Source organism: Lithobates pipiens, unplaced genomic scaffold (assembly GCF_037356315.1).
Source record: "Lithobates pipiens isolate NorthernLeopardFrog02 unplaced genomic scaffold, aLitPip1_a1.2 Scaffold_19, whole genome shotgun sequence".
Taxonomy (NCBI): Eukaryota; Metazoa; Chordata; class Amphibia; order Anura; family Ranidae; genus Lithobates; species Lithobates pipiens.
In genome coordinates this window covers 222,208,228-222,223,536 of record NW_027507764.1, presented here as the reverse complement: position 1 = coordinate 222,223,536, position 15,309 = coordinate 222,208,228, and the positions used below count along the sequence as shown (strand labels likewise).

General features: G+C 37.2%; 1 protein-coding gene across 1 annotated transcript in view; it reads left to right on the top strand.

Annotated features, from left to right (window-relative positions):
• The window catches only part of ITGA9 (integrin subunit alpha 9), a 569,728-nt gene extending 556,578 nt beyond the window's left edge, over positions 1–13,150 (top strand). Inside the window, exon 28 of the mRNA XM_077491718.1 lies at positions 10,196–13,150. Within this exon, the coding sequence (XP_077347844.1) occupies positions 10,196–10,294 (99 nt within the window). The 3' untranslated portion in view covers positions 10,295–13,150. The remainder of the gene's footprint in view (positions 1–10,195) is intronic.
• Positions 13,151–15,309: the final 2,159 nt, after the last annotated feature.

Below are 15,309 nucleotides of genomic sequence, written 5' to 3'. Positions count from 1 at the left end.
TAATTCAGAGAGGTAAATCTATTGCATGTTTTATATTTTATATTTGCATGGGCCAGTGTTATTGAAGTTACTCTTCACCACTTTCACAGTGTGATTTACTGCTACACTGGGAACAGCCTGTATAGTAAATAGACTGAAATTGTGCACACTCTGTCATACATTATCAATGTAGAATTTTAGTGAAAGGCAGTTACAAAGTCAGCAGGTAGTGCTGGGCTTTCTTAGCGCAGTCTAGTTTACTCTGCAAACTATGCAGCATATTGTGTAAGCATGCTGTATTAAATGCGTATTTGTAAAATAAGTAATGTTTACAAACAAGTAATACTAGTTATTAAAAAAACATCAGTTTAATAACTTACTGAAATTGTAATGGTTTTTGGTTAATCTTTTTACATTCTCTTTAACCGATTCTCGACTGCCTCACACACATATACTGCGGCAAAAGGGCATGTACAGGCAGAATCATGTACCTGTACGTTGCCCTTCTGCCCTACATTGCGCGCACCCGCCAGGAACTACCTGAGTGTGATTGTTGGTCCTGCGGACTCGATGTCTGCGGAGATACCCACGATCATCTCACGGAGAGAAAGAACGGGGAAATGCTAATGTAAACAAGCATTTCCCCGTTCTGCCTACTGACACTGATCACAGCTCTCTGTAATCGGGAGCGGTGATCAGTGTTGTGTCACACACAGCCCCTCCCCCCACAGTTAGAATCTCTCCCTAGGACACACGTAACCCCTTCACTGCCAGTAACATTTACACAGTAATCAGTGCATTTTTTAATTGCACTGATCACTGTATAAATGTGAATGGTCCCAACATCCTGCCAAAAGTGTCCGATCTGTCCGCCTTTGTGTTGCAGTCACGATAAAAATCGCTGATCGCTGCCATTACTAGTAAAAAATGCCATAAAACTATCCCCTATTTTGTAGACGCTATACATTTTTCGCAAACCAATCAATAAACGTTTATTGAGATTTTTTTTACCAAACATATGTAGAAGAATACGTATCAGCCTAAACTGAGGAAAATTTTTTTTTTATATATATATTTTTGGGGGATATTATAGCAAAAAGTAAAAAAAATGTTTTTCTTTTCAAAATTGTCGCTTTTTATTTGTTTATAGTACAAAAAATGAAAACCTCAGAGGTGATCAAACACCACCAAAATATTTATTCTATTTGTGGAAAAAAAAGGACATCAATTTTGTTTGGGAGCCACGTCGCATGACCGCGCAATTGTCAGTTAAAGCGGTGCATTGCCGAATCGCAAAAAAGTGCTCTGGTCTTTGGCCAGCCAAATGGTCCAGGGCTTAAGTGGTTAAAGCCTGTAAAAGTTTAGTTAATAGCTTTCTGAGAACTTTGGGCACAAACTGCATTTGAACCTTTATTTAAAAGTAACAATTTACTAGAGAAGTAACAACTGTTGATTTGCAAAGTGACCGTTCACTTACAAAGGGAATGTTTACCTAGTTTAGCAAATCAGCTGAAGCTGTTTTCACTTTAAAAACCAATCATGTGCAAGTCATTGGATAATTGAAGTGCTTTAGCGTATTTTCTATGCTAAATTACATTCAGCTAACAGTTTGAACTCCTTTAATAAACCAATGCCATTGTTAAAAGTAGTGTTTTTTTTAACCATTACTAAAAGTGAAGGCACCTTTATTGAATTTGGCACTAATTCCTTTAATAAAAGTGGCTTTGTGAAATCCAGGTCTTTTTTAGTTTTTAATACAGATCTTATGCCAATACACTTCACATAAAAGGACATTACTCCTGGTGAAAGAAAGCCTGGTGAGTTTTTAAGATGCTAGGCACTTAAAATATAGCAGATTACAAGAGCTTCTTTTTTTGTCTGTGTGAAAATGTAAAATTATATATTACACTATTATGTACATGTTTGGGCAGCAATAGCTACACCACACATTCTTACTGACGTTTACTTCTGTACTGATTTGGCTGTCAAAAAATAATTAGACACAATACAAATAAAACAGGCATAACTTATTTCAGTACTGGCAGCTGAACTTTTTGGCAATTTAATACGCATGTGTACAAATGTTCTAATATACATTGTTTTTATATGAAATTCTAGGTGTAAAGTTTGACACTAATGCCCCGTACACACATTCGGATTTTCCGACAACAAAAGTTGGATGTGAGGTTGTTGTCTGAAAGTCCGGCCGTGTGTATGCTCCATCGAACATTTGTTATCACACTTTCCGCCAACAAATGTTGTCTAGCAGGTTCTCGAATTTTCCACTAACAAAACTTTGTTGTCAGAATTTACGATCGTGTGTACAAGTTCACGCATGCTCGGAATCGAGCAGAAGGAGCCACACTGGCTATTGAACTTCCTTTTTCTCGGCTTGTCGTACATCTTGTACGTCACCACGTTCCCACGTTAGTAATTGTTGGCCAACATTTTTGTGACCGTGTGTATGCTAGACAAGTTGGAGCCAACATCCTTCGAACAAAAATCCACGGTTTTGTTGCTGGAAAGTCTGATCGTGTGTACGGGGCAGGTTCTTTGGATATATTATATATAGCCTCTATTTTCCTGAAAATGTATATATAGGAATTCTTTGCAAAAGTTGAAAGGACCTAATTTATTACAATGCAACCACTGCAAAGTGAAACAGTGTAGGTTGAGTCAAAATCTCCAAGCAGGCATATTGAATTCATTAATTTGTACATAAGTAAAACAGAATGCTTTTAGGGCTGAATTTTTAATTTGCCATGCTCTAGTCTAAATATTTTTTTCTCTATTGTTCATTGAGGAACACAGCTTAATGGTAATTAAACAACGTATGGTTTTATTGTCTCCTACAGGAGAAATGGACACTAGGCACATAAAGGGACTGGCCTTCAGTTTCCTTAGTATATAACCCCTCCCACTCACCACTTCTCATTAGTTTCCCTAGGAGAATGGGATCTTTTTTCTTTTCTGTTATTTTTGTTCTTGAAATGGAATATTTTTCCATCATCAAAAATTGCTGGTTGGTTGAATATTGGAAATCCTTGAAATCTCTCCAGTTAGCCAACAAAGCATGGTTTTTACAGTTCAGTAGGTGGCAGTGATTGCCCATTGTGTGACAGTAAGCACGAGATTCTGCTATTCAGGTAAGGCTAGTATATTTGGGGATTCCCTGCAGAGTTATTGGGACTAGACCTGCGGCAATTCATCTGACCCCCATCTCCGAAGGCTCGCTTTTGTGAGCAGCTAACATGCTAAGGGCCTTTGAGAATGTATTTTTAAAATTCAATTTGTGTATGTTGTATAGCTGCCTTATCTGGCCAGGCAATGTGTCGAGGAAGTGAATTATAAACAAAAAAGGGAGCGCTAGAAAGATAAATAAAATGTAAAAAAAAATTGTTTTTTGGTACCTGAAGTAAATAAATCAATAAATAACAATATAAATATCAATACATATAATGATTGGTATTGTGTAACCAACCAGTTTGTTCAATATAGTGAATACTAACCAATTTGAGTGATATAGTACATTAAATTATTGAACCTATATACAACAAACCAACGCACATGAAATCATGTGCAAAATTGCATAAATCAATAAATTCTTTGTGCAATAAACAATACAACAGCAGCTTGTCTCCATGCAGTGATTGAACTTTTTCAGAATTCATTTAGAAAAACGCCATCACCATTTGAAGTCAACCAAAAAAGTGCTCGGATAAATTGGCTGCTTACCAGAAATCAATGACCACTTTAAAAAGTAGGTCAAACAAGGCTTGTAGCAGAACCTGTCTGCCGGCAGTGGTTAATCTTGGACCTGCAAGATGACTTCCTCTCTCAGGGATTCATATATGTATATGTGAAAAAATAATATGGAAAGTGGCCATCGTATCCCATTTTATTAAAACAATAATTAAAAAGCCAAATGGCTTGCTTACATGTGTGGTGTCTTTGCCCGACACAGTAGCTGTGAGCATGTCTGGTTTCGAATGGTCAGGTTTCTCCTCATGGCTCTCTCCCATGCTGGCGTGTGTTCCACTTCGCCCTGCACTGGAGGGAGAGTGGAACGCATGCCAGCATGGGAGACAGCCTCGAGGAGAAACCTGACCATTTGAAACCAGACTTTATTGATTTATGCAATTTTTTACATGATTTCATGTGCGTGCGTTTGTTGTATATAGGTTCAAACATTTAATTCACCATATCACTCAAATTGGTTGGTATTCACTATATTGAACATACTGGTTGGTTATACAATACCAATAATTATATGTATTGATATTTATATTGTTATATATTGATTTATTCACTTCAGGTAGCAAAAAAAATACATTTTTTTTTTTTTTTATTTATCTTGCTAGCGTTCCCTTTTTTGTTTATAATTCACTGGATCGAAAGCACTGCAATCACTTTAGTAGGGATAGCAGCTATTATATATATATTTAGTAATTTTTCACATTTATATATATTAATTTAATTAACAGGTTCAAAGTTTTATTATATTTCAATGTGACGAGGAAGGTTATATCTCTTTTCTTACTTTTCTTTTCTATGTACTCTCTTAGGATTGCATATTCGATTTTGGACTGTATTATATGAAAATCCACCATTTTTATTAGGACTTGGGGTTTTTAACTTTTGTTGTTAGTGGTCAGGAACTGCTTAGGCTTAGTCACTATTTTGTAATTCCTGATGTTGTCTCTGCTCAAACGGACTTTCTCAGTTTAGTTATTGAGCACAGGAACCCACTCAAGTGTGGGCTGCTTCATTCTCATGGTTTCTGCTGTGAGGAGGGATGGTTAGGCACTTTTTGTCTCTAAATGCACACCATGTGTTTTAAAGTATGGTTCTCCACATGCCCCTCTGACAGCCTTTTCTACACAGCAATATAACCTTGCTGCAGAAACAACATTATTAATCCTAGCACCACCTGCAGTAACACGTGGTCACAAAGCCATCGCTAACTTTTAACCCCTGGTACATCAATAGCCTCAGGGTCCACAAGTGTTCCTGAATAAACTAAGTAGCTCCCTTTTCTTAAAGGTACACACCCATTTTTAGTAGACTTAAATTTTGCACCAAACAGAAGCACAGTCATCCTGCGGCTGCAGAGGAATTTGCTAACCAGAACTTTTTTTTACAATACTTACAAATATTAGTCCTCGGGTGCTCACTAATTTTCCTTACATGCAGCAGCGGTGTTTTCCATTGTTATGCAAAGATTTATGACTCAGGTAGTACAACTTGTTGCTCCCCTTGATCACAAAGGTGTAAAATACCCATCATCTTATTCCTCACCGGATTCTGATGCAGAGATGCATAACATTTCTGAGTTTGCCAAGAATCCTCCAGAGCAATTGCTGCCTGATGCTGAGTCTCTCCTTTCCCTAGAAGAGGAGATATCCCAGCAGCTGAATTTCAATCAGCATTTTTTTCACCAAAACATGAGGAAATGGTTTCCTTTTTAATCAAGGTTCTGTATTTTACTTTAAAATTAGAAGATTCCACCATTACCTCCCCTACTACAGTGTCTGGGCTCAGTTTTCAAAGACCCTAAACGTTATAGTTACATAGTTCGGTTGAAAAAAAGACACAAGTCCATCCAGTTATGCCAAGCTGTTATCTCATAATCTCATATTAGGTGATTTTATATATAAAGAGAAAGCACTTAAACAGTTCATTGCCTTTTAATGGTTTCTGGTGCTCTATTCTTTTGCTGAGGATCATGTAATGAAATGGCCTACTCCTCCTGCAGCTACCAGTGTTTCGCCTTAAAGCGGGAGTCCACCGGGAGTCTGCCGTTTTTTTTTTTTTTAAAGCCAGCAGCTACAAATGCCGCAGCTGCTGACTTTTAAAATAATGACACTTACCCGCCCAGTGCGCCCACGATATCGGCACCCGAAGCCGATCTCTCGATCGTCTCTCCGGTGCTGCCGCCGCCATCTTGGGTATGGGAATCAGGAAGTGGAGCCTTTCGGCTTCATTTCCCGGTTCCCTACTGCGCATGCGCGAGTCGCGCTGCGCAATAAGGATGGTCCCCGCTGTCTCTGGGATCCCTGTGTTTCCCAGAAGGTAGCGGGGGACCTTCGGAAAGGGGCGTAGATTCTGCGGAAAGGGGCGTACCTTCTGCAGAATATACGCTGGAAGATTCCACGTTTTCAGCAATCTGAATAATTTGAAGTGCAAAGGAGGGATTGGAGGTCTTTTAGACCCCTGATCCCTCCATAAAGAGTACCTGTCACCACCTATTACTGTCACAAGGGATGTTTACATTCCTGGTGACAGCAATAAAAATGATCAAAATGTTTTTGTTTTTTTTTAAACACATTTAATTATATAAAATAAAATAAAATAAATTAGAATTTTTTTTTAAAAGCGACCCCGTCCCGTGAGCTCGAGCAGCAAAGAAAACGCATACGGAAGTCACGCCCACATATGTAAACAGTGTTCAAATTGCACATGTGAGGTATCGCTGTGATCGTCAGAGTGAGACCTCCTCTGTAACTCTAACCTGGTAACCGCAAAACATTTTAAAAGCGTTGCCTATAGAGATTTTTAGGTACCGTAGTTTGTCACCATTCCACGAATGAGTGCAATTATAAAACGTGACATGTTTGGTATCTATTTACTTGGCGTAACATCATCTTTCACATTATATATAACAATTGGGCTAACTTTACAGTTTCATTTTTTTCAAATTCGTGAAAGTGTCTTTTTCCCAAAAAGTTACATTTAAAACACTGCACAAATACCGTGTGACATAAAATATTGCAACAATTGTCATTTTATTCTCTAGATTCTCTGATAAAAAAAAAAATATATATATATATATATATATATATATATATATATATATATATATATATATATATATATATATATATATATATATATATATATATATAATGTTTGGGGGTTCTAAGTAATTTTCTAGCAAAAATACGGATTTTAACTTGTAAACACCAAATGTCAGAAATGGGCTTAGTCATGAAAGGTTAAAGTAGATTACAAATAAACTTTTAAATATTATTCCAATTTGCCTTGCACGCATTTAGCGTAAATTTAAATCTGAATACATTTTTCCATTTTTTTGTAATCATGTGTCCACAAAACTCTGCCTTCTTAGCCCTTGTACACACGGTCGGAAATTACGACAGAAACAGTCCGACTGGATTATATTGTTGGAAAATCCGATCGTGTGTGGGTTCTATCTGACTTTTTCCGTTGGTAATTCAGACGGAAAAAATTTGAGAGCAGGATCTAAAATTTTCCGACAACAAAATCCGATCTGACTTTTTCTGATCGTTTGTAGAGAATTCCGATCGGACAAAGTGCCACGCATGCTCAGATCAAAGTATGGGAGCAAAGCTATTGGCTACTAGGCTGAACATAGTCCCATCATAATGAACGAATGTCATCGCGTTCCAAACGATTGGATTTTCTGACAACTTTGTCCTAACGTGTGTATGCAACACCAGTTTTGGACAAAATCCGTCAGAAAAAATCCAACGGATTTTGTGGTCGGAATTTACGACCATGTGTACAAGGGCTTAGTGTAAATATGCAGGGAGCTGAATCCCTTAAAACAGTAACATCACCTGTTGGCATCAAGCATCATCAATGCCACCCACACAATTACACAGAGGAGCTGGAGCTTTACAGTCCTGTGACCTCATAGAAAAAGGTGAGAAAAGGGTGCTAAAATCTATGAAGGGCATTGAGGAAGCAACATTTTAAACTTGTTTTACTTTAAGAACCCTACTGACAATGACAAGAAGTTGGAAGCTATTTCTTGATCCATATACAGCAGTGATTCTCAACCAGGGTTCCTCCAGAGGTTGCTAGGGGTTCCTTCAGCATTGGGTCATTTCTGCCTCTCGAATAAGTTCCCACCGACACCATTGATTTTTTTAGCTATCTGTAAGGAGGTAATTCTTCCCAATAACCACAAGTGTAAGGACCATTCTTCCCACTGATCATCACACTAATGTATCATGAGTTGTAGATTTCTAATTTTTAGCAGGGGTTCCCCGAGACTGGAAAACTATTTCAAGGGTTTCTCTGTGTTGAAAAGGTTGAGAAAGGCTGATATACAGTATGCTTTTGTGGGATCTTTTACTTTTTAACTTTTACTAGTCTCTGCAGTTTTGTCTCAGACTTTGACTGGCCTAAGTAAAGATCTAACAGCTGCCGGTATTAATTCATCAAATTATGTTGTGCTGGATCCTAGCTAGGTTATGTCTCTGTATCGTTTTTTCCTCTGTCCACCTTCACATGGTCATTTGGTTTATCTGCTAGTCTGCAGAATAACAGTGTAACTAGGCTTTATCATGACTCATGATTGATTGATGATTTATTAATTTATTATTATTTAATTTCTGCTCTTTGCTGAATAAAATAATTGGAGGCAAGGAAGGTAAAAGTACCCCAGCTACGCAGAAATCTGGAACAGCCACACCTTCCTATCCTGCATCAAACTGTCCATATTATTTCTCCAAGTTAGATTCCAGTTCCTGGACCCACAAGTCTCCTTCCACCCCTTTTAAATGACTTTGGCAAAACAGGAGATCTAAACCTGCAGAGAAATCTTTCTCTGCATGAAGATCCACCCCCAACAACTCCCACATGGGGGAGGGGGGCATCTGATGGACTAAATGAAGGTTTGGGAAGCTCACATAACTAACACATGGCGTGGGAGGTAGTATCCAAAGGTTGCAAGATAGAGTTTCGCCTCTGTCCTCCACCTCGTTTTATCGCTTCACAGCCTTCTGTGCATCAACAGCACATGGGCCCTTTTTTCAGCCATTCAGTGATTGTAGCACCAAGGGGTTATTATTCCCATTACTCATTTTTTTAAGGTTTTCATATAAACCTACAGTTCTATATCACCAAAGGAGGCAATGGTTGTTTATATATAAAATGTGTAAAATGGACCCTCGCGCCACTATGTGCTAGACGTGAAATGGATCTACGTGCATCAAAATAAAATATATAACAATGTAACAATCTGTGGAATAACAAAAGTGCAAGTGCTACTAAATAAAACAAAAAATGCAGCGGGACAAAATAGTAAACACAAACTATCACTTGAATAAATAATAAAGAGTCCTGCGCAAATAATACCACAAAAAATGAATAATGTATAAAAATGTGAAAAAAATGTTTTTTTCACATTTTTTTCACATTTTTATACATTATTCATTTTTTGTGGTATTATTTGCGCAGGACTCTTTATTATTTATAATGGTTGTTTATGTTCTCAAAAGTTTCATATGAAATCTGTTCAGTCACTTATTGCCTCTCTTATCTGCAAAGATTTCCTAACATCAGTTGACATAAAGAATGCTTATTTATACATTCCTATCTTTCCGGGTTATTAGTGATTTCTTCTCTTTGCTCTTGGTGAAAAACGTTATCAATTTGTACCCCTTTCCTCAACCCTGAGAGTATTCACAAAGATCATTTCACCATCTATGGGTCGTCTTCTCTCATCATCAATCATCAGATACCTGGACAATCTATTGCTGTATGGAGCAGACTTCTCTGACCTTTGAATCCAATGAGTCAATGATGAGGTCCCTGGAGTAATTCAATTACATCCCTTGGCTTTCTCCTGGAAACATTTCATTGCACATTGCAAGATGATAGATTTCATTCTCAAACTAAAATATCTCTGTCATGGTGGCTTCTTTTTCCAATTTTGTCAAATGGCACAGTTTTTTCCCCTGCAGTTTAGGATTGTCACAATGAACAACAGTCTTCTGGGTTTGGGTGGTTTTGGAGAAATTAGGGTGGCACTGTGTTCCCCCTGACTGTCTGGGGCTCAACAGACCTCATTATCAACAACAACCAGTACTGGAGCCAATTACACACTCCACAGCACACCCCCTGGCCCATGTGATAATGCTGTTGTCTGGTGATTGGCAAGTCAGATCTATATTGTGAGGAGGGAAAGGGGAGCCGTCCCATACTCAAACATACTGGAATGTTTACTAAGAGGCATGGATCAGAGAGGTAGGGGAATGACAATAAATGTGAGTATAGGCATGGTGGAGGCAAAGATTTGGGATTTTTTTTTTCCCAACAGGTTTGCTTCAAACAGAAAGATGTTTTGTTTTTTTCCTATGTAAAATGTTTTAATATATTTTTATTTAAGAAAGATAATATATTTTAATCATGATTTATATTTTTGCATTTCTCCCTTTCTTCTTCTCAGATGGGATTCTTTCGTAGAAGGTACAAAGAAATTATTGAGGCAGAAAAGAATCGTAAAGATTATGACGAAAGTTGGGACTGGGTCCAAAAAAATCAGTGAGCTGCATATGCCATCCATGTCACCTGACACCCATTTGCTAGCTGATTGGCTCTGCTCTTGTATCTTCCATATGTGGAAGAAAAAAATCTTCTCCAGATTTTCCGGAGGCTCCTGGATGCTGTTTATTCCTTTATCAAGCTGACTAGCAAAGAAGAGTGTGTCCTGAGGCAACCACTGAAGCTAGATGAAGTGATTGGAGCAATACAATTTTCTCTGCCAAGATAAACTCTTACCATCATGCTGCAGTGAATAGCAATATTTATAAATTCATTATTTGTTATATGGTATATCTTCAGGGGAAGGCCTGTTTCCTATAAATGCATTTTTTTTTTTTTTTTATAAATGTACAACTTTTATACTGGTTGTGTTTTTATGTGATGACATGATGTAAGGAATAGCTGTACAGTTTTTTAAACGCACTGATATCTGATACTTAGCTACATCCACTGAATTCTTAAACCTGTTAATTCTGAAAACTATAAACACCATGGCTAATTTACGAAAGTAAAAAGTAAAAACATTTTTTGATTTTAAACATTCAGTGATATGCAGAAGAAAAAATAGAGTCTCTACTAAAACTGAAACATTGGATGTTTAAAGGGAATGCAGGTTCACTTCACCTGATTATAAAATTAGACCTGGGTTAGCATTATTTCAAAGTGTAATCATGCCTAACAAAACATTTATTCAGGAAGTTTTAAAAGGCTTTTAGTTTCCAAAATTTACAGTATAACAGGAACAGTAGCTACATTTTTGCTTGATGAATACTTGTAAAGAGAATATATATACAGTACTGTGCATGAGTATTAGACAGGTGTGTAAAAATGCTGTAAATTAAGAATGCTTTCAGAAATAGAGGTGTTAATAGTTTATTTTTATCAGTAAACAAAATGGAAAGTAATACAATATTTGGCGTGACCTCCCTTTGCCTTCAAAACAGCATCAGTTCTTCTAGGTACACTTGCACACAGTTTTTGAAGGAGGTAGGTTGTTATAAAATATCTTGGAGAACTACCTACATATCTTCCGTGGATGTAGGCTGCCTCGAATCCTTCTGTCTCTTCATGTAATCCCAGACAGACTCGATGTTGAGGTCAGGGCTCTGGGGGGCCAAACCTTCATCTTCAGGACTCCTTGTTCTTCTTCATGCTGTAGATAGTTCCTAATAACATTGGCTGGGGGAATGTTGTCCTGCTGCAGAATACATTTTAGATCAGTTGCATGCCTCCTTGATGGCATGGCATGATGGCTAAGTATCTTAACAAGGAGTCCCACCCAGAAGTGATAGTTTTGCCCCCATAGAGCCTTAATTTTAACATCAAGTCTGTCTAGGATTATGTAAAGAGGTGGAAGGATTTGAGGCAGAATACATCCACAAAGGATCCGTGGTTGGTTCTGCAAGATGTTTGGAACATCCTACCTGCCAAGTTCCTTCAAAAACTGTGTGCAAGTGTACCTAGAAGAATTGATGCTAGTTTTAAGCCAAAGGGTAGTCACACAGAATATTGATGTATTTTAAAATAAATAATAAAAAAAATAATAAACATTTATTTTTGAAAGCATCCCTATTTTCAGCATTTCTTCACACCTACCTAAACCTTTTGCACAGTACATGTACCACACGCATACATATTCAAGTAAATGCATATGTTTAAGCACCATTTGGAGTTATAAGCTCATCACCTCTATATGTGTATATAGGCATACACACACACATACAAATATTTACATTGTCATGTTGTTTCCATATTTTATTGTCTCTTATGTGCATGTGCACTGCATAGCTTAGTATTGTGTTTATGAAAGCACTATATGAGCATATGAGAGAGGAAATATGATGCACTTTTAGAAAGAATTATAAACCTCATTTGTAAATTTGTAAATTAAAAAAAATCATAATTTTTACCATTAACATGCAATATATAATTGAGAGAAGAATTATAAAGACATAAATTACTCCATGTATTATATTGGCCTTTGTTAACTGCTGTCCGTAAGAGAAAAGCTATTCCTTAAAGGGACACTCATGAGAAACCATAAAGATTTGAAACATTCTATTTAGGTAGAGCTATAGCTGCTTGCTCGGGTGTATTTTTTTTAGTAATACTCTGCTTAAAAGTCTCTTTATGGTGAAGATCTAGGTTTGTGATAGCAGCCTAGGATTACGCACCACTCAACCCATTTGTTCAGAACGCTTTTAGCAACACAAAGCCCTGTCCTTTACCAATTTAAAGTGGAAGTAAACTCCCCTATAGTTTTTAGCCAAGGAAGCTGCCATCTTTACCTCTGTTTAATCTTCAACTGCTATGGTGCTGCACATGTGATTCGTTATGACACCAGCCATTGGATGGTTTTTATAGTTTGGCTGAGAGCACAGCCAATGTGCAGTTAGCATTCCCGGCATGAATTTTTTTTAACTGTTTAAATCCATGGGTTTACTTTCACTTTAAAGTAGCAAGAGGGATTGTTCCTGAGGATATTTTAAGATATCTGTAAAAGGGATAAGGTAAATAGTTTACAAACTGGTGGCATGTTTGCCTCTCTCAAAGCTGACCATACACACTGTGCTGCACAGCATTGTACATTTATATATAAATTAACTATTGCCATGCCAGGGACTTCTCTTATACTGTGTGTTTTTTAAACTATGTACTGCTGCTGCTGCAAGGGCAGTATTTGTGTTGTAACATTTTCATAAATTGCCTTTCATGTATTTACATTTTTAAACTGTGTCAGTCAATGTGATTTGTAGAAAGGTAGACATAGCCACACATATTTCATAGTGTCAGACACTGGACTGCATACAAGCTGCTTTTCTATTGCAAAGAATAAAGGTAAAAGTGATCATTGGTTATATGTACTGGTTTTGAAAGCTCCTCATTTTAAAAAATGTATATCAGCTTGACCAGAGTTCATCTTTAACATGCCATGCTTTGATGGATAATCAACATCATCCATCCATGTGTAAGAAGCCTTTTCACAGGCCGAACTGTAGCCAAGGGAGGGATTCACCATTGTGAATGAATACAGGATTTGTCCAAAGGGCAAACAAGGGGCAGCATGGCCTTTATAAAGTCACAGGCCCAATTAAGGAAAAAAAAATATAAAGCCCATTACCTTCCACTATGACATATTTAAATGCAAACCTTTGTTACATGAAACTAATGTGATCATTGTATTGGTGCCACAGTATGCTGTTTCATGTGAGAATAGATTAAGACAAAATGCTACTAGAAAAAAAGATTTACAAATCATGGTGTGAAGGATTAAGTGATGAGTTAGAAGATTACATGTATGGGAACTAAAGTAGTGCCCAATAGTCTAGGACAACGATTCCCAACCAGGGTTCTGTTGATCCTTAGGATTCCTCCGGAAGTTGCTAGAGGCTCCATGAGCTATGGCTGGTCGACCTTCCATTTAATGGTGCCTGCATAGTTTCAGGACCTTTAACAATTGGCATACCCAGCAGAATGACTACAATTATGGTAGTTGTCTGAATTGCATTCCATTATTCCTACTAATCACCAATGCAAGGGACCATTGACTCCCGATTAGTTGTTTAAAGGGTAACTCCACTTTTGTGAGAAAGAAATGGCAAATAATAAAAACATTTTTTTTATAGCATATACAATTGAAACAAAGTCATATTGTAATTGAATGCTATTAAAATGACCTTTCCTTTTCAATTTGCAGAGCTGTAGTTTTCTGTAAAGTGCAATCCAATATGGCTACCTGGATGTGTTCTGCACACAGAATGTACAGAACAACTCCAGGTAGCCATATTGGATTGCATTTTACAGGAAACATAATTTTCATTTTACAGGAAACCTGGTTTCCTGAATGCTTGTGTGATTGGCTCACTGATTTTGCTAGTTGCTTGCACTAAGTTACAAGTCAGATTTCAGGCATTCCCTGCAACAAACATTTTAATTTTGGTGAGATACTCCCAATAGGAAACCACGTCTAAAGGGATGCAGACCTTGCAGTTTTCCTCATTAGAGCCCTGTAGGTGAAGCTGCTGATTAGGAAACCACTTCCATTAGATTTATTTGGACCACATGGACACAGACAAACACACAGGGATTTCTTCAGAATAACAAAAGGTAGGAATCTGTAACAACGTTTGTTAAAATCCTAGATCACCCAGAGGGGAATGGGGGTTTTTTTTCGGCGAAAAAAAGTTATTCTTTAAGTAAGGGTTCCTTCGAAGTCTAGAAATTAATTTAGGGGTTCCTCTTGGCAAAAAAAAAGTTGAGAATGGGTGGTCTAGGATAGAAAGCAACGTATCTGGTAATTCATAGAAGACTCTATTTTCAACAGAGATGTGTATGAAAGAATCTGTGTCCAACATCCGCATATATATGAAAAATAAAAAAAGTTAGTCATGACCCTTAAATTAGAAGTGTGTAGTTTTAAGTTTCATCAAGCTGCTCGTGCACAATATTAGTGATATCAACAATTTAGAGATACCAGGTATGATCTGGCAGACTGCAAAATCAAGGTGCTTCTAAACTCCAGGTAGATATTTAACAGACAAATTTACTTTAAATCTGTATTCAGTAATACTTTAATGTATTTTTAAATGCATGCAGTATAAATACCTGCATATAAAGGGATATCTGCCTCTTGCAAATCCCTGTACAGCAGAGTTCAGCCTGGGAGAGGGAGAAGCAACACAAGAATTTTTTTTAACTGTTTAAATCCATGGGTTTACTTTCACTTTAAAGTAGCAAGAGGGATTGTTCCTGAGGATATTTTAAGATATCTGTAAAAGGGATAAGGTAAATAGTTTACAAACTGGTGGCATGTTTGCCTCTCTCAAAGCTGACCATACACACTGTGCTGCACAGCATTGTACATTTATATATAAATTAACTATTGCCATGCCAGGGACTTCTCTTATACTGTGTGTTTTTTAAACTATGTACTGCTGCTGCTGCAAGGGCAGTATTTGTGTTGTAACATTTTCATAAATTGCCTTTCATGTATTTACATTTTTAAACTGTGTCAGTCAA